Source organism: Platichthys flesus, chromosome 22 (assembly GCF_949316205.1).
Source record: "Platichthys flesus chromosome 22, fPlaFle2.1, whole genome shotgun sequence".
Taxonomy (NCBI): domain Eukaryota; kingdom Metazoa; phylum Chordata; class Actinopteri; order Pleuronectiformes; family Pleuronectidae; genus Platichthys; species Platichthys flesus.
In genome coordinates this window covers 14962789-14990322 of record NC_084966.1, presented here as the reverse complement: position 1 = coordinate 14990322, position 27534 = coordinate 14962789, and the positions used below count along the sequence as shown (strand labels likewise).

Sequence of the window (27534 nt, the reverse complement as noted above, 5' to 3'; positions counted from 1 at the left end):
GATAGATTGAGCAATATTAGATGTCATCTTACAATGTTCAGATTAAGAAGTTAGTAAATATCAAAACATCAAATATTATAAAACATGGCTTTAAACTCTGTGAAGGAGTAGCCTACTCCTACCTACACACATGCATCATGTAACATGATGTTCAGCAATATAGTCATTACTTCATATACCATACTTTTTAAACATTAGAAATATAATTAGGAAACAGACACTGATTATTCTGCACTTTGTGTAGATTTTTTGTTTTTTTATGAACACCAGAAGAATCTCAATCCTGTAATTCTGAATGCTGAGATGGCGAGCAGAACCCAGACCGTGGATGCAGTGTGGCCAACTGTATGATCCAGATTGAACCTGATCGTTTATCCAGAAGACATCAGACCCCTGTACTGCCCGTCAGGTAGAGAGGTAGTACTGAGTTTAGAGACATAAAGACCCGGACCAGAACGGAACCAGTGAATCTTCAAGCACACACTACACTGGGAACTGAATATATACACACACATTGAAAGGACAGTTATTTTATGAGAATACATCATTTATTGTGTTTGTATTATGTTATACTGTTTTATATTGTGATTGTTTGGTTGATTTTTCAATAAATTGGTCATTTGTTCAACTAGTTCTTTGACATAAACTAGTACTCAACGATAATATATAAATATATTATTGTTGATACTAGATACTAGACCCACTTATCTGGGTCTAGTATTAGAAAAAAGCACTAAATATCGACTTAAATTCCTATATATATATATATATATATATATATATATAATATAAATAATAACAATAACAATAATAAACACATATTTCTTATAATTACCCTGATGGTAATAGGTTATTTCATCTCTTTTATATGTAAGTCAATCTTACGTGCTGTTCTTTCATAATTAGTCAATTGTACCTGTTGCTCCTTTATAAGTAAGTCAAATAATCAAATGACCTATGGTATCAAAGGAGCCAATTATCTATGTGACATGACAGCATCATAGGATCAAATTATCTAAGGATATGATCTTTGAATTGATTTGAACAGTGTTAGGTAATATATATATTACATATAATTATCAATAATAACAATAATAAAACAAATATTTCACAATCACTCTCACTCCTCCTTTTCTTAATATAGCAGCTCCCCTCATGTTCCCATCGCCATTGTTTGTATACACATCTCCCATCTTTTCATTCTGCACTTCTCTCATTTGGATTTCAAATCACTGTGTTCCTTGTAAACATATGTCATAATTACTCATCCTATATGTCTGATGTATTTTGTTTTTCAGCCCCCTGGTATTTAATGAAATTAGTGTTAGCATTATTAGTATTCTTGTTTTCAATCTTTATTCTTACTCTTACTTTTCTTATTCATCCTCATTTGCCTCTCTGTGTTCTGTCTTTTCCTTATTGGTGTTACTTTTTCCATTAATTCCATGTCTGTTTCAGATCCTGGCGACATAGACGTTGCCTAGGGATGTTCAGCGATATCGCCATTACTTTATATACCATACTTTTTAAAGAGTCTGCCTTAGTTGTTATATTTATCGTTTTACTTCGTGTCTTTCCTTGCTAAATAGAAAAGTGACAGCTGCTTAGAAAAATGACAATTCCAGCCTCACATCATGTAACCATACTGTGCTGTAGTAACCTCAGGCAGCCAACAGATGGAGCTGCTCTCCAAATGATGTGAACCTGAGTAAAGTCCACTACCAGAAGAACTCTCTTCCATGTTCTGTCCGAAGCTTTGTTTTCCAGTAGCTCAGCTTCTCCTGCTTTATTGCAACTACTTGTTTGAGTCATAGAAATGAGCTCTGTAGCTGCATCAACTTGATCAGTGTCTGTCATTAAACTAAAGTATTGGTGAACTGTCATCAGACACTGCAACACCAACAGAGGGAAAGTCACAAAGTTACATTTACTAACAGGGAGTAGAGAGTTTTTCCAGGTGATGTTTTTCTCAGCTTTATGATTTAAACACCAAGTAAATGTTTCAGCTTATAATTAAAATATACTATCTCAAGACCAACATTACAACCTTCGCTCACCTGATGAGGCCAAAGCTATTTGAGTTCACTGAAGAAGACTCTGAGAAGTCGTCGAAAGCTCAGCAAACAAGTGGAGGTCTTGGTTGAACTGATCCAGAGTCCTGCTCCTCTGGGGAAAAAGAGTAAACTTCAGTGCTCAACACGTTTATTGAGGAATCCAAACCATTCAGATGGTGACAGAGCTCCATGCACTGTCACACCAGAAGAATCACAGGAGAAAATGTATACAATAATAATAATGATGGCTGAGTTCCATTTAGCTGCTCCACTTCAATGGTCCTGGTGTTGTGAATGCTGGATAACTGTCATGTGTACTGGGGCACTTTAATACAACAGAGGACCTGGTCAATGTTTTGAATGAAAACCTGTCTCATGTGAAACACGTCTATAATCCCACATGTGACCGGATACACAGCACCTAACTTTTAAAAGCAGATTTGACAGATTAAGCAAAGGTACCAGAGTGATTGTTTATGACTACATTACTATCTTATGATAGTTTGTAAGATGTTTAACCAATAGCTATCTTTACTTCTCACCCTATATTTGCATAATGACAAATGTAAAGAGCGTTCAAATTGCATTAAATCTGTTCTACCCACACTAGTTTCTATTTCATTGGGAAGATAGTATGTGTTGTTTTTGCATTCATACCGTCCATCATGAGAGATGTATGCCATGGATCCATGAACCTTAGACGTACTGAAATTTGAAGTGTGTATCTTTTATATTTAAACTTCCATATGAGTGATGGTTTCCTCACCAGGTGACACAAACATCTGACACAGAATGAACCATACCAATGAATACATATTGAATGCTAGTGGCCTGCAGAGGGTGGTGAAAACTGCCCAACACATCACTGGTTCCTCACTCCCCACCATTGAGGCTGTCCAGAGCAAGAGATGTCTGCGAGGGCTCGCAGCATTGTCAAGGGCAGCTCACAACCCAGCCACAGACTGTTTGCCCACCTCCCTTCTGGGAGACGCTACAGGGTCCTCCGTTCCCGGACCAGCAGGTCCAGGAACAGCTTCATCCCTGTGGCTGTCACCCTGCTAAACTCTGCACCACAGTAAAAGCAGCTGCCCCGCACCACACACAGCTCCTCCAGTGACTATACTTCCCTCCTCCACCCTGGCTTGGACTGCCACCCACCGTCCTCCAACCATTAAACATTTGCACTAGACTGCTACTTATTTTTTTTGTTTACTACTGTATAATCCCACCAATAGTGTATTCATATTCATATATATTGATCTTGCTCATAGTATATTCATCGTTCTTATATAATAAAATACCTCTTAATACTGCTCTATTCCATATATATTTATTACTGTACGTATCTTATGTATTTACAAATTTGACTTCACATTTTCCGTTTTTTTAAAATTTGCACATTACTCTGCACTTTTACTGCCTTTATTGCACTTCTGGTTATATATAAGCACTTCCACTGTGCAATGAGATTAAAGTTGAATCTAATATAATCTAAAAATGACTTGTGCGTGTGCTTTAAATTGATGGGTGATATGAGGAGTTTTGTTCTTCAGAGGTGAGTGTGTGGCTCTTAAAAGAGCCTTTGTGTCGTTGGTTTCCAGCAGCTTTGCTTTACTTGGACTTGGGGGCCTTCTCGGTCTTCTTGGGCAGAAGAACAGCCTGGATGTTGGGCAGCACGCCGCCCTGAGCGATGGTCACTCCGCCCAGGAGTTTGTTGAGCTCCTCGTCGTTGCGGACGGCCAGCTGCAGGTGGCGGGGGATGATACGGCTCTTCTTGTTGTCGCGGGCGGCGTTTCCAGCCAGCTCCAGGATCTCAGCGGTGAGGTACTCCAGCACAGCCGCCAGGTAGACGGGGGCGCCGGCACCAACGCGATGTGCGTAGTTGCCTTTACGCAGCAGTCTGTGAACACGACCGACGGGGAACTGGAGCCCAGCGCGGGAAGAGCGAGTCTTTGCCTTCGCTCTGGCCTTTCCGCCGGTTTTGCCTCTGCCTGACATTATGGATGGAGATTGTTTCCTAACACACGTCAAAAGAAACTGCGGTGGAGAGCATGATCACTCCCCTATATATACGCGGATCGCGCGGGACGGTTCATGCCAGACCAACCAGAAAAGAAGCCTCTAGCAGAGCAGCGGGGGATGGTCGACACTTTTGTCGAACAAGCAGACAGTACCCGAGGAGGAGCCTATCCCCGATCTGAAGCAGCGTCACCAATTCAGGGCTGGCTTCGCGGTTTAAAAGCAGAGTGTCTCTCTACAGCTTCACTCTTTCTCCCGATCGCAGAGAAAATCAACAAAATGGCAAGAACCAAGCAGACCGCCCGTAAATCCACCGGAGGCAAAGCCCCCAGGAAGCAGCTGGCCACCAAGGCTGCGCGTAAGAGCGCCCCGGCCACCGGCGGCGTGAAGAAGCCTCACCGTTACAGGCCCGGTACCGTGGCTCTGAGAGAGATCCGTCGCTACCAGAAATCGACGGAGCTGCTGATCCGCAAGCTGCCCTTCCAGCGCCTGGTGAGAGAAATCGCTCAGGACTTCAAGACCGACCTGCGCTTCCAGAGCTCCGCTGTCATGGCTCTGCAGGAGGCCAGCGAGGCCTACCTGGTCGGCCTGTTTGAGGACACCAACCTGTGCGCCATCCACGCCAAGAGGGTTACCATCATGCCCAAGGACATCCAGCTGGCCCGCCGCATCCGCGGAGAGAGAGCTTAAACTGCTGCTGCTCCACTGACCATAACAACGGCTCTTTTAAGAGCCACTTCACTGTACTCAAGACAAAACTCCTTTGTTGCCCTGCTCGTTATAGACCGTTAATACATATAATACACTAAAGAATTGACTTCAGAGTTCAAAGTTCATATCACCATTGAAGTATAATAAATGAATTACTTTCTGTAAAGTAACTAAAGTATGTTAAAGGATATCTTTCGACAGATTTAAATATGTATCTATTCTAGTTTTACAACATTAACTGAACAGCAAAAAGAGAGTAGCATTTCATAATACTACATGAAGACAAGTTTACAGTAAAATATTTGTTATATTATTAGCTCTGCAAATAATACACGTTGGAAAGTATGCAAGCTAAGACCTGGCCTGCTATAAATCTAATCATTAATATTGCTACTTCACTTCACCTTAATCCAAACCATGGTCAGAGCTGCAATGAAATAAAGTATTTATTTGAAATGAGATGACCTAGCCTTTTCTGAGAAACCGATCTACTCGGTACAAACATTTATTAAACAGCACAAGTTATTTAAAATGTTGTCCCTGGTAAAACACTCCAACTGTTTGGAAAGACAAACGTCCCCCAGGGATTGGAGCTCATATACACAGCCGTGAACATAATTGTTAAGATTAAGATTCATTTATTTACTAGTCCCAAACACATGCACAGACATACAAAGGCACACTCATGCAGGTAGGGAAATTAAATCTTTGCCCTTGACAGAGCACTGAGTGAACATGTGTGGCGCTCGGGGAGCAGATGTTGGGGGAGTAAGGTGCCTTTGTTAAGGGGCACTAGACAGGGTAGGGAGACTCTTGGATTTTTGGACAGATCAATCCAGGTGCGTCTTTTTGTTGTCTCTCCGTGGAGTCGAGCCAGAGACCTTCTCTGCCCATAATCCAAGTTTCTGCCACTAGACCACCGCCTCTCCCCGTTGTAACAGTTGCAGTACAGTCATTCATCAACAGGACATTTATACCCCACTGATATAGACCTCGGAGGGAAAAGATGAAGTACTACTGAATGCTGTAAAGACATGTCACTAGTATCAGGCTGCTATCCTCTCACTGCAATTACATTCGCATTGATGCATCTTACAAACAGAAACATTGATTTCCAAGGAAACCATATCATTGTCCTTTCCCCACTCATTTCTCTCCTAAAAAAGTTCAAAAGCACCACAGCTCCACCAAAACCTGTTTCCCAGCTGCTTCAAATGTTTGTTCAGAAAAACTGGGTGAAAAAAAGCACCTACTGATGATCCCTTCGTAATAAAATCAAGTAATTGTGCAGGCAGCAAACACTCTGCTGAAGGCCGAGGCTCCTGGTGAAGTTGAGCCAGACTTCCTATCAGAGTCAATATTCACTTCAAGCAAGAATTAAATTAATATTGTGGCACATTTCTCTCATTTCACGCAAAAAGTCAACAGGTTGTATCATTTAGTTTGTAGAATATGTTTTTTGCTTTACTGGAATATGCTTTGTCTCTGCTGTCTGATGTGGTAAATACCAACTTTGGCTTTTCACATTAACACTAGGAGAGATATCTGTGTATATTATTTTCATCATTATTTGTATAAAATAATCATTAAAACATGAAAAATGTTTTTGAAAAACTATTTGTCTGGTGAGTGTTAGATCTCAGTCAACCTATCCATGTGTTACCAAACAAATATTCATATTAAAAATGAAGGCTTTAGTGTCAACAAACACACTGTTTCCAGAATGTACACACTTGTGAAGTATTTGAAAGTGTTTTTGTAGATTGCTGTGGGTAAATAGTAGCATGTCAAAATATTATTTTAACCATTCAAAAATACCTTATTCAGGTAGTACTTCATGAAAAACTTGAAATTTACCATTAAATTGCATTTTTTTCTGTCATAATTTATTTCAAATTATACTTATTACAATTTGAGGATAACAGGAGGGCTACGGGAGAAAAAATATTTGTTTGACCACTGTTTTACACTCAATATTCACAGAGTAGTAAGCACACAAGGTATATTTGTCAAGTTTGATAATACTGTAAACTACTTTAGAGAATGAATTCCTCTGACCTTCAGGTCACAGCCATGTCTCGGCAACCACACATGACTGTGTTGTTCCTCAATGTCCTCTGACTTTGAGGAACAATGACTTCATACGCTTCTTTAACTATTCCAATTATAACCACCAGGGGGGAAAAAGCACCTCATGAACAACCCAGATCACTGATTTGAGAAAGGACAACACGCCCTGCAGTGGAAAACTGCAATTGGATTTAAAAACAATTATTTTCAAATGTAGAGATTATGCAGGATATCTCTCTTCAATTGTATTAACAATGTTATATTATCGGTTAAAAGTGGCTGTTTAAATATTGATGGACATCTCGGTAGAGTCAGGACAGTTTGTCTCTATAGAGAAAGTGTGTGGCTCTTAAAAGAGCCGTTGGTTTGAGGTCTCCGCAGAGTGGTTTACTTGGAACTGGTGTATTTGGTCACGGCCTTGGTGCCCTCAGACACGGCGTGTTTAGCCAGCTCCCCGGGCAGCAGCAGGCGGACGGCGGTCTGAATCTCCCTGGAGGTGATGGTGGAGCGCTTGTTGTAGTGAGCCAGACGAGAGGCCTCACCGGCGATGCGCTCGAAGATGTCGCTCACGAAGGAGTTCATGATGCCCATGGCCTTGGAGGAGATCCCAGTGTCGGGGTGGACCTGCTTCAGCACCTTGTACACGTAGATGGCGTAGCTCTCCTTCCTGGACTTTCTCCTCTTCTTTCCGCCCTTACCGGGGGCCTTCGCCACCGCTTTCTTGGAGCCCTTCTTGGGCGCGGGCTTCGCTACGTCAGGCATTGTCACGAGATTTTTTCGTTCAAATGAATACAGACGTTGCTGGCCAGGCTGTATTTGAACATATCACATGTAAATCATTGTGTGCCGTTCCCTCTCTGTCATTGGCTGAATGTGGAGTGCCAGTGTAACAGCACGGGGGAGTGTCTCCATGTTCATGAGTCCATTATTCTGCTGCCGACAGAGGTTGAACTGTTCAGCTCAACTGGAACATTTGGGGTGTTGAGAACTTTAAGATGTCCCTGAAACTTATTAGGATTTATGTTAGTATCACATAAGTATCATTAAAAACAATCTAAACCAAAGCAACCTGATAAATGCACAGCTCTAAATGATAGAATATGTGGGAAATATGTAGCCCTGACACGGTGACTTTTGGTGACTTTTGGTCTAATGGTCACAGTGAAACACACAGTCAGTTCAACTTCAGGTTCATCGACCTGTCCATTTAGGAAGCCCAAGTGATTGTGAATGAATTTCACCGGTTTTGGTGCAAATGAAAGTGACAATAAGTGCAATAAAGAGGCAAAGGCAAGACCACAACAGAAAGGGAACAGTTTTATACGTGCTGGCCATTGACATTGGCTCTCTCCTCATCCTTCCCGACTGAATCTTCTGAAGTTTCGTGCTCTGCTAGTGTCCGTGTCACTACCTGTAGCATGAGGCGGTGCCTGAAGTACTTTCAGGTAGCAGAGATAATCTAGCTCCTCCAGGATAGAACATCCAAACGTGCAGGAGCAAGAAGGTTTGTTGTGTGCCGTAGAAGAGCATCAACCCATCAGCAGAACCGGTATCGTCTCCTTTGTGCGTGGAAAATATACAGGTGTAGCTGGCCACTGGGGAACCGCCCTGCCAAAGAAAAGAAGGGAAAAAGATGATTGTGATAAATTTGGCACGTGTTTATTATAATCGTCATTATTTGTAAATTATTAAATTAGACAAATTCTATAGAAACGTGGTCCTGCCTGCTGCCTCTGAATAGTATAGTCCAATTAGCTTCAACGTCACGACCTGTTTAATAGAGTACAGGGAGATTTCAGCCGGTTAAAAGTCGCCAACATCACTCTGATAGACTTTCATAATAACACGTTGTCTTTCAAAGTGCAGGCACTGCAATCCCAGACAGCACACACTCACAGAGGCCCTGGGGGCCCCACTTACTCGCTCAGAACAACACAGTGATACGTGAGGAGCGTTACCATGAACAATCTGGTAAGGGACTTTGTTGAAGAACAGTGGACACAACATCTGATTACACATCCAATCAAGTGCTGTGTTTTATTTGAGTGTTTTGCAATCATGTCTCCATTAGCCAGTGAGTAAGTCAATAGGTCAGTCAGTGAGGGTCCAGAAGGCTTCAGTGTAAGGCCCTTACCAAACTCCCGAGGTACGAGGGAACGTCAGTGTCTAACGGACGCTGTGGTGTGCACGTAGAGGACCACTCGTGTGTTCTTCATAGCAGCAAATGAAGCTATGTGAATTTAGATATGCACTTAATGGCTGTGTGTCTGTGTGTATATATTTATGTGTGCGTTTGGATATGTGTGTGAGTGTCTGTGTATTCATGTTAATGTCTGTTTGTTAACCTATTTGAATTAAAATACAAGTCAGATAATGTAAGTAACATGATGAATTTATTTAACTTGGCCAACATTTCTTTTTTCTTGTCTCGCCACCCTCCCCACGTGCTTGACTGAAAGATGGAATGAGTAATGTCCACTTCACTTCCTTAAATTGTGGTCAGATTGTTGTTTATTTTATAGTGATGCTGTTACAGGGGGTGACTCATTTTCACCTACGCCTCAACATCCGTTCAACGCAACAAACTGGTGAGGTGCAGCACCTAAACAAACAGCTCTGTCCCTGGTCCTTTTTAATTACACTCTGATATTTAACTTAGTGTTCAACTGATCAAGTTGATGCAGCTACAGAGCTCATTTTCAAAACTCAGAACAGATCAGAATCTGCAATAAAACAGGAGAAGCTGAGCTACTGGAAAACAAAGCTTCTGACAGGACATGTAGGAGAGTTCAACTGGTAGTGGACGTTGTTCCAGTTCACATATCTGGAGAGCAGTTCTATCTGTTGGCTGCCTGGTGTTACTACAGTATATACACACACACACATGTGTATGAAGAGATAACAGTTTAATATTAACTGTTTTTACGGGTCACTTCTACGTTTAGAAATTAAAGAGGAAACTACGATTAGTAATTGTTATTTGATGTTTTGATATTAAATAACTTTGAAATCTTGACATTGCAAGACATCTACTCAGAGAACGACTTGTTGTTGAGCAGAGGATGTGAGCTCGCATTGACTCGGTGTGTGGCTCTTAAAAGAGCCGTTGTTTTGTTGAGCTGTTGGAAAGTGAGTTTATCCGCCGAAGCCGTAGAGAGTGCGGCCCTGTCTCTTCAGAGCATACACCACGTCCATGGCGGTGACGGTCTTCCTCTTGGCGTGCTCGGTGTAGGTGACAGCATCGCGGATCACGTTCTCCAGGAAAACCTTCAACACGCCGCGGGTCTCCTCGTAGATCAGACCGGAGATACGCTTCACTCCGCCACGGCGAGCCAGGCGGCGGATGGCGGGCTTGGTAATGCCCTGGATGTTGTCACGGAGAACTTTGCGGTGACGCTTTGCGCCTCCTTTACCGAGCCCCTTTCCTCCCTTTCCTCGTCCAGACATCTTTCTTCAGTAAGATGAGATCTAGTCAATGCACTGCTACGCGGAAACACAGCTAGTCATAGCCAGAATGAGGACCTATTAGAAGACAGAGGCAGCCGTCTTCCTCCTCTGTGGATTCTCATGGCCGCTGATAAATACGTCTATGGTGCGCTAGCGCCTCCACAGGTGTGGATGTAGGACGGCAGATATTAAAGTCTGACACTTTCTCAGTTTTGTGTAGCAGTAGGACTGTAGCACGTTTCCATCCAGTAGGAATAGTGCCGGTGAAAAAGGCTTGGTTAGAAATAAGAGTATCATTAGGACTGATTGTGGTAGTACTTAGTCAAAGTATGAATATTGAGCAGCCTTGAATGAAAAACAATGGTCACACAAAGACTCAGCTCACAATGTCTCACTTAGCCCTCCTGTTAGCCTCACATTGAAATAGTTTATCCTTTGAGTCCTTTGGACCCCAGCTATTAAAACCCTCCATAACATTATTGGAATAAAAATTGTAACCTAAGTGACCAAGTATGTAACCAAGTATGGTTTGTGTGTTTGTTAACTACTTAAATAGCTTTTAATCTAAAACACAACCCCCAACCAAACGTGTTAGTGCAGTGTCCAGCAGTGTAAGCACTTGATGCTTATGTGGAACTGTTTTTGAAAGTGTTATGGACATTTATTATAAGTCCGGGCTGACAGTGTGACTATGTTCACCTTTCATTTTGCATCATTGGATACTGACCAGTTTTAAAAGCACCTCATGAATGCTTGAAAGTGTTGTTGATTACAATCTGACATTCTGCTGGATTCTGTTTTACTATATTCATCTGGTTTTGTTTGCAGAAATGGACATTGAATAAAATGGTCATGGTTTTGTGGGGGCATCCTTAACATTGTATTTTCATCCCCCGTAACCTGTAGCCGTCCACAGCGACGGGGAGCTTGTCAACATGTTGGTTTATCCCAAATATGAGAAGAGCCGGTCTGGTCTAATTTCAACAAGTATTTACTAATATGACGCCTTGTGAGTCTTCAGTAAGCATGCACCATCTCCAGACAAAACAACGCCTTGCCTATCTGCCCTCCTGAAGCTGGGCCAGCTGCACGAACTCTGTGTGGAAGCTAAGGGAGGTATGCTTTAATATAAAAAGTTAAGTATGAGAACAAGCAAAAGTACAGCGTAATGAATGTCACAGATTCAAAGTTCTCACAGTAGGCCTTATTAGACAGCTGCAAGTTTGAACAGCGATGTGATGCACACACATTTGAACCAGCTTCCACATTAACACTAAGCAGCAAAGGTTACTAAAAGTCACCGTGTCAGGGCTACATATTTCCCACATATTCTTCCCAAACTGCCCCTACCCCCACCCCCGTCTAACAAACTGCTTTTGTTTAAAGTTGACTTTCAGAGCCATCTCCACAGACACGCACACATGCATAGTAAAGATTTCAGTCTTAACAAGCTCAACAAACTTCTGGGCAGAGTGACCATCTCTCAAATTTGTCTTTGCTATCGTACCTTTGATTCATGATTTAAAACGATGAGATCAACAACAACACTGTTATTTTGGTTATGCCATGGGCTTGGATGGGGTTGAGTGAAGGTTTTTTTTTTTTTTTTTTAAATCATTGTTAGCATTTAAAGCATTATGTGTAATAGTGTTTTTATATAAAGTAATATGTAATTAAAGTCTGTTTGAGTGGTTAAAATGACATGTTTACATTCTACAATGTACACAAACACTTTCACATACTGCACACGTGTGTACATTCTGGATAAACACAGAGTTTGTTGACACTAAGGCCTTAAATTGTAATATGAATGTGTTATTGGCTATAAAAGTCTGAGAAGACTTGATCTTTAGACCAGTAGGTAACATATTGACAGGTTAACAGAGAGTTCTCACACACGGGTCAAATCGTTTTTCAGAAACGTTTGTCATGTTTAAATGATTATTTTACACAAATAATAATGATCATAATATACAAAAACATGTATCCCAGTGTTACTATGATGAGCAAAAGTTTGTATTTACTAAGTAGAGAAATTCTCAAACTAATTTACAGCTTAAACATTTTCTGGAAATGAAATGATGTAACCTGTTTACTTTTGGTGTTAAATGAGAGAAATGTGCCCCAATATTAATTTAATCCTTGCTTGAGGTGAATATTGACAAATTCAACATGGATATGAAATGTAGCCCTACTTCTATAATGACTCTCAAGCTTCCTCAGGATGAAAAATTCACGGCTCTGATAGGAAGTCTGGCTCAACTTCACCAGGAGCCTCGGCCATCAGCGGTGTGTTTGCTGCCTGCACAATTACTTGACTTTATTACTAAGAGATCCTCAACAGGTGCTTGTTTTCACTCGGTGTCTCTGAACAAACATGTGGAGCAGCTAGGAAACGGGTTTTGGTGGAGCTGTGGTGCTTTTGAACTCATTTTAGGAGAGAAACTAGTGGGAAAAGCCGCTGAGCAGCGCTGCTCACCGCGGTGAACGGGTCGTGTTCGGAGGCTCCACCGGCCAAATGCAGAGAGCATCAGAGCTCTTCATGACTTCAACATGAAGACAAATAAGTCCGCTACCTGCTTCCTCACTGTCAGCCTCAAGCACCGCTCACCCACTGAGTTTTTACTCGTTTATCAGTGAAGAGAAAACACAAGTGTCTGTGCGTTCACACTGTACACGGGAGCCACGGCTCGATTGAGTCTCCACGGTTCTCATGATGTGTCCAAGTACCGCCTCCCGATCAGGACTCTTCATCAGTCCTGTAACTCACTCCGTTAGTTCGTCGTTGATCTAAACGCAAAGAGAAAGATGGCAGAAGCCGCTCCAGCTCCAGCACCAGCCGCCGCCAAGGTTAAAGCGGCCAAGAAGAAGGTCGTGAAACCGAAGACCGCCGGCCCCAGCGTCAGTGAGCTCATCGTGAAGGCCGTGTCCGCGTCCAAGGAGCGCAGTGGCGCGTCCGTGTCCGCCCTCAAGAAGGCTCTGGCTGCCGGAGGCTACGATGTGGAGAAGAACAATTCCCGCGTCAACACCACCATCAAGAAGCTGGTTGTCAGCGGGACCCTGGTCCAGACCAAGGGAACCGGGGCCACCGGCTCGTTCAAGATGAGCAAGAAAGAGGCAGTGAAGAAGGCCGCTCCCAAAGCCAAGAAGCCCGCCGCCAAGAAACCCGCAGTGGCTAAAAAGCCCAAGTCGGCGGGAGCCATGAAGCCAGCAGCCGCTAAAAAGTCCCCGAAGAAGGTGGCTAAACCAGCAGCGGCCAAGAAGCCCACCAAGAGCCCCAAGAAAATGGCGAAGAGCCCCAAGAAAGTGGCGAAGACTCCCAAGAAGGTGACGAAGAGCCCCAAGAAGGTGGTGAAAAAGGCGCCTGCTGCCAAGAAGTCCCCCGCGAAGAAGGTCGCCAAACCCAAAGCGAAGAAGACAGCAGCCAAGAAGAAGTGATCTGTCCTCACTGTGAAACATGTCCATCCTGGTAAAAGGCTCTTTTAAGAGCCACACACGTCTTTCCACAAAGAGCTGTTTCCTCATCATTCATCACCACTGTCCATAAATATGTAGAGACAGAGTTCTTAACTACAGGGAGTCTAGATAGATTGAGCAATATTAGATGTCATCTTACAATGTTCAGATTAAGAAGTTAGTAAATATCAAAACATCAAATATTATAAAACATGGCTTTAAACTCTGTGAAGGAGTAGCCTACTCCTACCCACACACATGCATCATGTAACATGATGTTCAGCAATATCGTCATTACTTCATATACCATACTTTTTAAACATTAGAAATATAATTAGGAAACAGACACTGATTATTCTGCACTTTGTGTAGATTTTTTGTTTTTTTATGAATACCAGAAGAATCTCAATCCTGTTATTCTGAATGCTGAGATGGCGAGCAGAACCCAGACCGTGGATGCAGTGTGGCCAACTGTATGATCCAGATTGAACCTGATCGTTTATCCAGAAGACATCAGACCCCAGTACTGCCCGTCAGGTAGACAGGTAGTACTGAGTTTAGAGACATAAAGACCCGGACCAGAACGGAACCAGTGAATCTTCAAGCACACACTACACTGGGAACTGAATATATACACACACATTGAAAGGACAGTTATTTTATGAGAATACATCATTTATTGTGTTTGTATTATGTTATACTGTTTTATATTGTGATTGTTTGGTTGATTTTTTCAATAAATTGGTAATTTGTTCAACTAGTTCTTTGACATAAACTAGTACTCAATGATAATATATATATATATAAATATATTATTGTTGATACTAGATACTAGACCCACTTATCTGGGTCTAGTATTAGAAAAAAGCACTAAATATCGACATAAATTCCTATATATATATATATATATATATATATATTATATAAATAATAACAATAACAATAATAAACACATATTTCTTATAATTACCCTGATGGTAATAGGTTATTTCATCTCTTTTATATGTAAGTCAATCTTACGTGCTGTTCTTTCATATTTAGTCAATTGTACCTGTTGCTCCTTTATAAGTAAGTCAAATAATCAAATAGCCTATGGTATCAAAGGAGCCAATTATCTATGTGACATGACAGCATCATAGGATCAAATTATCTAAGGATATGATCTTTGAATTGATTTGAACAGTGTTAGGTAATATATATATTACATATAATTATCAATAATAACAATAATAAAACAAATATTTCACAATCACTCTCACTCCTCCTTTTCTTAATATAGCAGCTCCCCTCATGTTCCCATCGCCATTGTTTGTATACACATCTCCCATCTATTCGTTCTGCACTTCTCTCATTTGGATTTCAAATCACTGTGTTCCTTGTTAACATATGTCATAATTACCCATCCTATATATCTGATGTATTTTGTTTTTCAGCCCCCTGGTATTTAATGAAATTAGTGTTTGCATTATTAGTATTCTTGTTTTCAATCTTTATTCTTACTCTTACTTTTCTTATTCATCCTCATTTGCCTCTCTGTGTTCTGTCTTTTCCTTATTGGTGTTACTTTTTCCATTAATTCCATGTCTGTTTCAGATCCTGGCGACATAGACGTTGCCTAGGGATGTTCAGCGATATCGCCATTACTTTATATACCATACTTTTTAAAGAGTCTGCCTTAGTTGTTATATTTATCGTTTTACCTCGTGTCTTTCCTTGCTAAATAGAAAAGTGACAGCTGCTTAGAAAAATGACAATTCCAGCCTCACATCATGTAACCATACTGTGCTGTAGTAACCTCAGGCAGCCAACAGATGGAGCTGCTCTCCAAATGATGTGAACCTGAGTAAAGTCCACTACCAGAATAACTCTCTTCCATGTTCTGTTCCGAAGCTTTGTTTTCCAGTAGCTCAGCTTCTCCTGCTTTATTGCAGCTACTTGTTTGAGTCATAGAAATGAGCTCTGTAGCTGCATCAACTTGATCAGTGTCTGTCATTAAACTAAAGTATTGGTGAACTGTCATCAGACACTGCAACACCAACAGAGGGAAAGTCACAAAGTTACATTTACTAACAGGGAGTAGAGAGTTTTTCCAGGTGATGTTTTGCTCAGCTTTGTGATTTAAACACCAAGTAAATGTTTCAGCTTATAATTAAAATATACTATCTCAAGACCAACATTACAACCTTCGCTCACCTGATGAGGCCACAGCTATTTGAGTTCACTGAAGAAGACTCTGAGAAGTCGTCGAAAGCTCAGCAAACAAGTGGAGGTCTTGGTTGAACTGATCCAGAGTCCTGCTCCTCTGGGGAAAAAGAGTAAACTTCAGTGCTCAACACTCTTATTGAGGAATCCAAACCATTCAGATGGTGACAGAGCTCCATGCACTGTCACACCAGAAGAATCACAGGAGAAAATGTATACAATAATAATAATGATGGCTGAGTTCCATTTAGCTGCTCCACTTCAATGGTCCTGGTGTTCTGAATGCTGGATAACTGTTATGTGTACTGGGGCACTTTAATACAACAGAGGACCTGGTCAATGTTTTGAATGAAAACCTGTCTCATGTGAAACACGTCTATAATCCCACATGTGACCGGACACACAGCACCTAACTTTTAAAAGCAGATTTTACAGATTAAGCAAAGGTACCAGAGTGATTGTTTATGACTACATTACTATCTTATGAGAGTTTGTAAGATGTTTAACCAATAGCTCTCTTTACTTCTCACCCTATATTTGCATAATGACAAATGTAAAGAGCGTTCAAATTGCATTAAATCTGTTCTACCCACACTAGTTTCTATTTCATTAGGAAGACAGTATGTGTTGTTTTTGCATTCATACCGTCCATCATGAGAGATGTATGCCATGGATCCATGAACCTTAGACGTACTGAAATTTGAAGTGTGTATCTTTTATATTTAAACTTCCATATGAGTGATGGTTTCCTCACCAGATGACACAAACATCTGACACAGAATGAACCATACCAATGAATACATATTGAATGCTAGTGGCCTGCAGAGGGTGGTGAAAACTGCCCAACACATCACTGGTTCCTCACTCCCCACCATTGAGGCTGTCCAGAGCAAGAGATGTCTGCGGGGGCTCGCAGCATTGTCAAGGGCAGCTCACACCCCAGCCACAGACTGTTTGCCCACCTCCCTTCTGGGAGACGCTACAGGGTCCTCCGTTCCCGGACCAGCAGGTCCAGGAACAGCTTCATCCCTGTGGCTGTCACCCTGCTAAACTCTGCACCACAGTAAAAGCAGCTGCCCCGCACCACACACAGCTCCTCCAGTGACTATACTTCCCTCCTCCACCCTGGCTTGGACTGCCACCCACCGTCCTCCAACCATTAAACATTTGCACTAGACTGCTACTTATTTTTTTTGTTTACTACTGTATAATCCCACCAATAGTGTATTCATATTTATTGATCTTGCTCATAGTATATTCATCACTTATATAATAGAATACCTCTTAATACTGCTCTATTCCATATATATTTATTACTGTACATATCTTATGTATTTACAAATTTTACTTCACATTTTCCGTTTTTTTAAATTTGCACATTACTCTGCACTTTTACTGCCTTCATTGCACTTCTGGTTATATATAAGCACTTCTACTGTGCAATGAGATTAAAGTTGAATCTAATATAATCTAAAAATGACTTGTGCGTGTGCTTTAAATTGATGGGTGATATGAGGAGTTTTGTTCTTCAGAGGTGAGTGTGTGGCTCTTAAAAGAGCCTTTGTGTCGTTGGTTTCCAGCAACTTTGCTTTACTTGGACTTGGGGGCCTTCTCGGTCTTCTTGGGCAGAAGAACAGCCTGGATGTTGGGCAGCACGCCGCCCTGAGCGATGGTCACTCCGCCCAGGAGTTTGTTGAGCTCCTCGTCGTTGCGGACGGCCAGCTGCAGGTGGCGGGGGATGATACGGCTCTTCTTGTTGTCGCGGGCGGCGTTTCCAGCCAGCTCCAGGATCTCAGCGGTGAGGTACTCCAGCACAGCCGCCAGGTAGACGGGGGCGCCGGCACCAACGCGATGTGCGTAGTTGCCTTTACGCAGCAGTCTGTGAACACGACCGACTGGGAACTGGAGCCCAGCGCGGGAAGAGCGAGTCTTTGCCTTCGCTCTGGCCTTTCCGCCGGTTTTGCCTCTGCCTGACATTATGGATGTAGATTGTTTCCTAACACACGTCAAAATAAACTGCGGTGGAAAGCATGATCACTCCCCTATATATACGCGGATCGCGCGGGACGGTTCATGCCAGACCAACCAGAATAGAAGCCTCTAGCAGAGCAGCGGGGGATGGTCGACACTTTTGTCGAACAAGCAGACAGTACCCGAGGAGGAGCCTATCACCGATCTGAAGCAGCGTCACCATTTCCCGGCTGGCTCCGCAGTTTAAAAGCAGAGTGTCTCTCTACAGCTTCACTCTTTCTCCCGATCGCAGAGAAAAGCAACAAAATGGCAAGAACCAAGCAGACCGCCCGTAAATCCACCGGAGGCAAAGCCCCCAGGAAGCAGCTGGCCACCAAGGCTGCGCGTAAGAGCGCCCCGGCCACCGGCGGCGTGAAGAAGCCTCACCGTTACAGGCCCGGTACCGTGGCTCTGAGAGAGATCCGTCGCTACCAGAAATCGACGGAGCTGCTGATCCGCAAGCTGCCCTTCCAGCGCCTGGTGAGAGAAATCGCTCAGGACTTCAAGACCGACCTGCGCTTCCAGAGCTCCGCTGTCATGGCTCTGCAGGAGGCCAGCGAGGCCTACCTGGTCGGCCTGTTTGAGGACACCAACCTGTGCGCCATCCACGCCAAGAGGGTTACCATCATGCCCAAGGACATCCAGCTGGCCCGCCGCATCCGCGGAGAGAGAGCTTAAACTGCTGCTGCTCCACTGACCATAACAACGGCTCTTTTAAGAGCCACTTCACTGTACTCAAGACAAAAGACCTTTGTTGCCCTGCTTGTGCAAGACTGTTAATACATATAATACACTAAATAATTGACTGCAGAGATTAAAGTAAATATCAATACCATTAAAGCATTAAATAAACCACTTTCTGTAAAGTAAACATAGTACAGCACAAGGAGCATTTACACAAGTTTAAACATTTAACTGCAGTATAGTTTTATAACATTAACTAACAGCAAACGGTTGTTACTATTTCATAATACTACATAAATAGTTCACAGTGACACATATGTTACATTATTAGCTCTGCAAAGAATACACGTAGAAAATTATGCAAAGTAAGACCTGGCCTGCTTTTAATCTAATATTAATATCGCTGCTTTCACTTCACCTGTTAAATGGAATCATCGTTAGAGATGCAATGAAATAAATGCTGTGGATGCTGGAGAGTCCTTCTATAATTAGGACTTCATTTCATATCCATGTTGAAATAGTCAATTTGACTAAATATTCACTTCTTGTTTGATTTTCTCTTCAGCTATATATATATATTATCTATTTTAAATTTAGATATTCTATGTTATTATTTTTTATAACATTTTTTTTTTGGGGGGGGGGGTTGTAATTACTGAACATTACTAGAAGATAGCCAGTGACTGCTTAATGTTATTGTTTTGCATTTGATAATAAAAATCTTGAGTCTTGAAGGAATGGTCAAATTAATATTGAGGCACATTTCTCTCGTTTAATACAAAAATTCAACAGGTTGTATCATTTATTTGTATTGATGAGTATGTATAGCCTTGCTGGAATTTGCAATGTCTCTGCTGTCTGATTTAGAAAATACCATCTTTGGTTATTCACATTAACAATAGGATATCTGTTTATGTAAGTAAAATAATAATTAAAACATGACAAATGTTTTTGAAAACTATTTGTCTCGTGAGTGAGAGATCCCTGTCAACCTGTCCATACGTTACTCTTAGTCTTCTCCGACTTGAATAGGCAATAAGACATTCATATTACTAATATAGGCCTTAGTGTCAACAGACATACTGTGTATTCAGAATCCACACAAGTGTGCAGTATGTGAGAGTGTTTGTATAGTTTGCTGTGGGTAAATCGTAGCATGTAAACAGGTAATTTAAACCATTCAAAAATACTTTATTTTTGTAATTCCCATGCTCACTGCGATAACTCATCGTTGTGGACGGACAGCTACAGGTGGCGGGGGATGAAAAAAGCAGGTTAAGGATGCAACCACAAAACCATGACCATTTTTCCTAAGGTCCATATCTGCATTAGAGACCAGATGAATTTAGTAAAACAGAATCCAGCAGAATGACAGTTTGAAATCAACAACACTTTCACACATACATGAGGTGCTTTTCAAACTGTTCAGTATCCAATGATGCTTACTGAAAGATTAGCATATTAACATATTCTGTATATTATCTATTCTCAGAGTAGTAAACAAACAAGGTATATTTGTCAAGCTTAATAATACTGTAAACAACTTTGAAGAATTTATTCCTCTGACCATTTTGCATTCCACCACCCAAAATGATTTCCACCTAGCTATGGAAGATAGCCTGATATATATATATATATATATTCATACCATTCTAACCACCAGGGGGTAGAACACCTCCTCAAAAATATCGCGAATCACTGATAGAAACCACTATTAGATTTAAAAATTAATATTTTTAAATTGTAGTGACTATGCAGGATGTTAACAATGTATTCATCATGATAATCCTTTTCAATTTGATTAAACCATGCTCCATTATTAGTTAAAAGTTGCTGTTTAAATATTGATGAACATGTCATTAAAGTCAGGACAGTTTGTCTCCATAGAGACAGTGTGTGGCTCTTAAAAGAGCCGTTGGTTTGAGGTCTCCGCAGAGTGGTTTACTTGGAGCTGGTGTACTTGGTCACGGCCTTGGTGCCCTCAGACACGGCGTGTTTAGCCAGCTCCCCGGGCAGCAGCAGGCGGACGGCGGTCTGAATCTCCCTGGAGGTGATGGTGGAGCGCTTGTTGTAGTGAGCCAGACGAGAGGCCTCACCGGCGATGCGCTCGAAGATGTCGCTCACGAAGGAGTTCATGATGCCCATGGCCTTGGAGGAGATCCCAGTGTCGGGGTGGACCTGCTTCAGCACCTTGTACACGTAGATGGCGTAGCTCTCCTTCCTGGACTTTCTCCTCTTCTTTCCGCCCTTACCGGGGGCCTTCGCCACCGCTTTCTTGGAGCCCTTCTTGGGCGCTGGCTTCGCTATTTCAGGCATTGTCACGAGATTTTTTCGTTCAAATGAATTCAGACGTTGGTGGCCAGGCTGTATTCGAACATATCACATGTAAATCATTGTGTGCCGTTCCTTCTCTCTCATTGGCTGAATGTTGAGCGCCAGTGTAACAGCACGGGGGAGTGTCTCCATGTTCATGAGTCCATTATTCTGCTGCCGACAGAGGCTGAACTGTTCAGCTCAACTGGAACATTTGGGGTGTTAAGAAATGTAAGATGTCCCCGAAACTTATTAGGATTTATGTTTGTATCACATAAGTATCATTAAAAACAATCTAAACCAAAGCAACCTGATAAATGCACAGCTCTAAATGATAAGGGACGATTCATTTCACTGGTTTTGGTGCAAATGAAAGTGACAACAAATGCAATAAAGAAGTAAAAGCAAGACCACAACAGAAAGGGAACAGTTTTATACGTGCTGGCCATTGACATTTGCTCTCTCCTCATCCTTCCCGACTGAATCTTCTGAAGTTTCGTGCTCTGCTAGTGTCCGTGTCACTACCTGTAGCATGAGGCGGTGCCTGAAGTCCTTTCAGGTAGCAGAGATAATCTAGCTCCTCCAGGATAGAACATCCAAACGTGCAGGAGCAAGAAGGTTTGTTGTGTGCCGTAGAAGAGCATCAACCCATCAGCAGAACCGGTATCGGCTCCTTTGTGCGTGGAACATATACAGGTGTAGCTGGCCACTGGGGAACCGCCCTGCCAAAGAAAAGAAGGGAAAAAGATGATTGTGATAAATTTGGCACGTGTTTATTATAATCGTCATTATTTTTAATTGATTAAATTAGACACATGCTATAGAAACGTCGTCCTGCCTGCTGCCTCTGAATAGTATAGTCCAATTAGCTTCAACGTCACGACCTGTTTAATAGAGTACAGGGAGATTTCAGCCGGTGAAAAGTCGCCAACATCACTCTGATAGACTTTCATAATAACATGTTGTCTTTCAAAGTGCAGGCGCTGCAATCCCAGACAGCACACACACATACATAGGCCCTGGGGCCCCACTTACTCGCTCAGAGCAACACAGTGATACGTGAGGAGCGTTACCATGAACAATCTGGTAAGGGACTTTGTTGAAGAACAGTGGACACAGGTATAGTACAAAGTTTCTCTCTGGTAACTTCTCATTGCACAACCAATCAAGTGCTGTGTTTTATTTGAGTGTATTGCAACAGTGTGTCCATTAACCAGTGAGTAGGTCAATAGGTCAGTCAGTCAGGGTCCAGAAGGCTTCAGTGTAAGGCCGTTACCAAACTCCTGAGGTACGAGGGAACGTCAGTGTCTAACGCACGCTGTGGTGTGCACGTAGAGGACCACTCGTGTGTTCTTCATAGCAGCAAATGAAGATATGTGAATTTAGATATGCACTTAATGGCTGTGTGTCTGTGTATATATATTTATGTGTGCGTGTGGATATGTGTGTGAGTGTCTGTGTGTCTGTGTATTCATGTTAATGTCTGTTTGTTAACCTATTTGAATTAAAATACAAGTCAGATAATGTAAGTAACATGATGAATTTATTGAACTTGGCCAACATTTCTTTTTTCTTGTCTCACCACTCTCCCCACGTGCTTGACTGAAAGATGGAATGAGTAATGTCAACTTCACTTCCTTAATTTGTGGTCAGATTGTTGTTATAGATATTTTATAGTTATGCTGTTACAGGGGGTGACTCATTTTCACCTACGCCTCAACATCCGTTCAAAGCAACAAACTGGTGAGGTGCAGCACCTAATCAAACAGCTCTGTCCCTGGTCCTTTTTAATTACACTCTGATATTTAACTTAGTGTTCAACTGATCAAGTTGATGCAGCTACAGAGCTCATTTTCAAAACTCAGAACAGATCAGAATCTGCAATAAAACAGGAGAAGCTGAGCTACTGGAAAACAAAGCTTCTGACAGGACATGTAGGAGAGTTCAACTGGTAGTGGACGTTGTTCCAGTTGACATATCTGGAGAGCAGCTCCATCTGTTGGCTGCCTGGTATTACTACAGTATATATACACACACATATGTGTATATATATATAACAGTTCACCAGGCGTGTTGGTTTATCCTAAATAAGAGAAGAGCCGGACTGGTCCAATTTAAATATTTATTGAGATGCAATAAAAGTTTAACAACATAGCTATGGACAATTATCACAGCCTAGGCTAATTAAGTTAGCAATAGGTAGTTAATAATGGCCCCGAACAAAAGGGGTTTGATATAGTTATAACAGTAGATTTAATATGATTGGTTATGAAAGATTGAAGGGGAGTCACCGCAAATCAATTTGGTTCTCCTTTGTTGGTGCACAGGCATGTCCACGCCTCTTGGCACAGAAATCCAGGAAGTGACAAGAAGCCGCTCTCTATGACGCGTCTACTACTCTGATAGTTGCTAAGCAAAATGGTCTCTTCATGAAAGGCCTTGACACAGCTGATGCCATGTGGGCCATTGGAGAAAGGAATATGATGTTCCTGCTATATTCAAACAATGTCCTGTTGATGTAAACATTAGGGTCCTCGAAACCAAAACAACGAGACAAAACAATGTCAACAAAGTCACTCTGTCCGTCCTCCAGAACTTTATCAGACAGCTGCTTGAAATATATTTGTGAATGACTCTAAGGGAATAATGGTTTAACAATTATAAGATTCATTATTAACAATATGCAGCAAGGGTTATTTATAAATCATTTGAATAAAGGCCTTATATATGGTTCAAACTGATCATGCTTCCCCCCCCCCTTTAGTTGCAAAAAGTTTCAGTCAGACCCAAATACCATATAGAATTTAAATTCCTAACAATCCCTCTTTTCACACCATTTTCATTGTGTGAACAACTTACTGGGGTCATCCATGTACCCCTAACCACCATCCCATCCAGTGCTGTTCGGACATCAGTTTAAGAGTCAATGATCTTGGATTTTAGCCTTGTTGAGATCCTTTTGTGGAATTAATACTTTCCGTTTGTCAGGTTGCAAGAGGTGCAGCTGTCACCGGATGGGAGTGGGTTGTGGAGACATGGAGCCCAGATCCCATAGATTGAAAGGAAACAAACAGAAAAGTGATTAATATGCTGCAGTGCGTAACTGAGTTTAAAGTTGATTATATAAACATATATTTGCAAAGGAAAATAAACAAGCAATCAAAACAAGACATACAAGTAGACCCTTCTTTTGAGGTCAACAATTTCTTTAAGATTTTGAGGAGTAGTAGCCTAATAAGTGGACATTAAAAAATAAAGATTCAAAAAGTGGCAGAAGAGTGACAAAAATCGTTGGCATTTTATGAAATATTAAATGATCAACAAGCTAAATTTCAATAAGCAGCAGATATGACAGCGTTTGAGTATTTGTGTTCAAACCATTCTCCAAAAATCATCTGACTGCTTCTATACATGATAATTCAGAAGCTTTGACTTCAAATTGCCCTGTGGTAACACAGGAATCACATACACAGGAAAAATGTGTTAGAAATGAGATTCAACAAACCGTTTCAGAGTCGACAGCTGAAACAGATTAAATAAAACTCACTCTGACACACTTTTCTTTCATGATAAAATAATAAAAACATAAGTAGAGCTTAACAACACCTTTCAAATTAAGAGCATTGGATGTTAAGATAATTGGTGAAACCAAAAACTAAAAACCTTCTTCCCTGAAATTAAGAGTTTAAAGTGTTGCAACAAAATTACAATATAATTATAGATATGGCATTCAATAAAGTGTAAACAAAGTGCTTGTATTATGGTTTGTGCTTTTCATTTAAGATGAAACACGTTATGAGTTAAAGTGTTTTAGACCTCTGATCCTTGAGTTGGATTCAGATTTATTCCTCTTTAAGTGGCGAAACATATTTATTTTAGGTCTCAAGAGTCTTACAATAGTTACATTGAGGGTGAATCAAACTCCTATTCTAAATTGCCCTGTACTTGGTGGTCAGCACTTTGAATGGCGCATCAGAAACAGGGAAACGGTCCATGGGCATTTGTATGGTCTTTTAAGTGTTGTGTGAATTGCATGTATCATATTTGTGTACTAAGTTCTCTGCCAGAGTTGTCATGTGTTGATGCCACCAGAGTATTTCTATGTTCTTCTGAGTCCGTTTCCTACTGATATGTGTGGGTCCAGGGGCCTGTTTGAGAAATATCTGGGCTAGTTTGGATTGGAGATCTTCTCTGAGTTTGATCTCTTCTTGGGAGAGGGCCTCAGACTTATGTGGGCCATGTTGATGGGTTTTGATTCGAAGGTGACCTTCTGTGGACACTGGGCAACTTCATTGGCCACATCTGGTGTGGGTGCGGGGGGCATGCCTCTTCCTCGGCCTCGTCCTGGGGGTCCTCCGCGATGGGGGCCTTGCCCTCTGTAGGGGTTAAGGTTAGGGTTAGGTGTTGATCGTCTTTGTCCCATATTAGGGCAATCTCGGATCCAATGGTCAGATTGGCCGCACCGATGGCATCGATTATCGTTGTAACCTATGGTTTGATTGTCTCTTTCGATGTTCCTAGCCTGCACTACTGCGCCTGCTATTTCCAAATGTAATCCTGACACGGCAGCCATCTGATTAAGGGGCTCTTCCCCTGACCGACGAGTCTGCAGCTCTTTGAGTTCTCTCCGAACTTCCAGTCGTGATTTTTCCACTTCTCTGAGGTTGTTGCTTAGCTCAGCCACCTCCTCCTCACACTGTCGCTTCATACTGAGTCTTTCTGTCTCTGCAATTTCTCAAACTTTCTCTCAGTTGGGTGTTTGATTGGCTGAGAGTGTCCCGCTCTTTGCTGACCTCACTGAGGTTGCGTTGCAGCTCCATGCTCTCTCTCCTGTGGCTTTCTGCTGCGTCCTGAGTTTGGTTGGGCTGGCGTTTGCCGTTCATCACATCCCGTCTCAGTTGGTCTCTACTCTCCTCGTTCTCTGCGAAAGAAGCTCTGCACTGGTGCAACTGTTCAAGGGCAATATCAGCACGTGACTGAAGGTCGATACTTATCTCTCGTAGAGTCTGGATTTGACGTTCGTCCGTCCAGGCTGCGACTTCCAGCTGAGAGTTCAAAGTTGCACTCTGGGTTGTTAAGCTTCAGATCCGTCGAAACTGATGCCACGGTCAGAACTACAATATTTTCACAGCCGTTATATTCTGAATTCAAGGGCCGCTCCAAAGCTTTGTGACTGGTTGCAGTGAAGCATCTGGTCTCGTCATAACAGAGCTGACTTCCCAGTACACAATATTTTCGCAGACCCTTATTATCATTGCTTCAGGATCGATTCAACAGGGTATCTGGCCCGTTAAGCACCTGTCCCCGTCGGAACACCACTCCGTCTCCAGATCCCACTGCAATCGTCGTCACTGAATCTTCTATCTATTAGGACCCGATTCAACAACAGGGTATTTGGCAGTTTTGTCCCTCACTCGCCGGTGCAGGCAAAAACCGCTTCCTCCAAAACCCCCTGACTAACTCAGGTTGCAGTTTGTTGTATTTGCAAACAATTGTTTGAATCGTCAAATTTGGAAATCTTTTGCGCCAAGCTGAAAAACCTCAAATCCTTCTCTTGGTTTCTTTATCTCATTTCCCCTTCCTCTCATTTCTTTATCTCATTTCATTTTATGTCTCTATCTCATTTCATTTCTTTATCCCATTTCATTTCATGTCTTTATCTCATTTCATTTCTTTATCCCATTTCATTTCATTTCTTTATCTCATTTCATTGCATCTCAAAAAACACAGAACTTATTTATCTCTTACCACCGATCTCTCCACCGCACTCTCACACCTATAACAATGACTATCTAACTAATACAGAATTTGCTTTAACAGGTTTCTGCCTACCTTGTGATTTAGAGCTCTTGTGAGAATGCGGAGGATCGATCGGAGCAGCCTAGACCTTGAGGTCTGCGGTCTTTCTGGTCAAAAGATTCCTTCTCAGGATCAGGTCTGTCAAAAAATGTTCTTAGGATCACGTCGGGGTCACCAAATTGTCAGGCGTGTTGGTTTATCCTAAATATGAGAAGATGAGCCGAACTCCGTTTGTTCAATCAAGTATTTATTTAGAAAGCAATGAGAGGTATCAATCAGCAAAGCAATGGGCATCCAACAAGTCGCATCAGAACAAGAGACCCATCAGAACGCATCAAACAGCCGGCGCCTGTCTATTTCATTACAGTAGATCTTGGTTCTTCCTCCTCGAAAGTGCGCAGGCGTAGGCCATCCTCTTGGTATTGGACTACGGAAGTGACAAGGAGCCACTCCCAAGGCCTTGACACAGCTGATGGCATGTGGGCCAATGGTGTTGACAATTGGAGAAGAGATGATTGTGTTCTTGCTATATCAAAACAATATTCTGTTTGTACAGACATTCAAAACAATTTAACCAAAACAACGAAACAGAACTGTGACGCTCACACATTCTAATTTCAAGATTACACACTAGGAAGGAAAAGGTTATTTATTAATCATTTGTATAGAAAACATTATATCTGGCTCAAACTGCTTCTATCTTTATTCATTTAGAGTTGAGTCAGACAGAGAATATAGGTAAAATATTGAAATCCTAACAATTACTCAA

General features: G+C 41.9%; 6 protein-coding genes across 8 annotated transcripts in view; 1 reads left to right on the top strand and 5 right to left on the bottom strand.

The window, feature by feature from the left end:
• LOC133933464 (histone H4-like) overlaps positions 1-27534 on the top strand; it is a 408656-nt gene that overhangs the window by 337356 nt on the left and 43766 nt on the right. Inside the window, exon 4 of the mRNA XM_062380586.1 lies at positions 18230-18565. Coding sequence (XP_062236570.1) covers positions 18230-18565 — 336 coding nt within the window. The remainder of the gene's footprint in view (positions 1-18229; positions 18566-27534) is intronic.
• LOC133933523 (histone H2A-like) lies at positions 3666-4052 on the bottom strand. The gene has a single exon (XM_062380654.1). It carries the CDS (start codon positions 4050-4052, stop codon positions 3666-3668), a length of 387 nt encoding a protein of 128 aa, XP_062236638.1.
• LOC133933558 (histone H2B-like) lies at positions 7162-7616 on the bottom strand. The gene has a single exon (XM_062380692.1). It carries the CDS (start codon positions 7614-7616, stop codon positions 7242-7244), a length of 375 nt encoding a protein of 124 aa, XP_062236676.1. The 3' UTR covers positions 7162-7241.
• The window catches only part of LOC133933462 (histone H4-like), a 556161-nt gene continuing 538599 nt past the window's right edge, over positions 9973-27534 (bottom strand). Inside the window, exons 1-2 of one of the 3 annotated variants that reach the window (XM_062380584.1) lie at positions 12224-12232; positions 9973-10301 (exon numbers count right to left, since the gene is read on the bottom strand). In XM_062380584.1, the coding sequence (XP_062236568.1) occupies positions 9990-10301; positions 12224-12232 (321 nt within the window). In that variant the 3' untranslated portion in view covers positions 9973-9989. Of the gene's footprint in view, positions 10302-11127; positions 11140-12223; positions 12233-27534 lie in introns of those variants that run through there. The other 2 variants (XM_062380583.1, XM_062380582.1) reach the window with 2 other exon arrangements.
• Positions 17550-17936, bottom strand: LOC133933519 (histone H2A-like). Its single transcript, XM_062380649.1, has one exon. The coding sequence runs from the start codon at positions 17934-17936 to the stop codon at positions 17550-17552; it is 387 nt and encodes a 128-aa protein (XP_062236633.1).
• On the bottom strand, positions 20412-20969 carry LOC133933554 (histone H2B-like). The gene has a single exon (XM_062380688.1). The coding sequence runs from the start codon at positions 20967-20969 to the stop codon at positions 20595-20597; it is 375 nt and encodes a 124-aa protein (XP_062236672.1). The 3' UTR covers positions 20412-20594.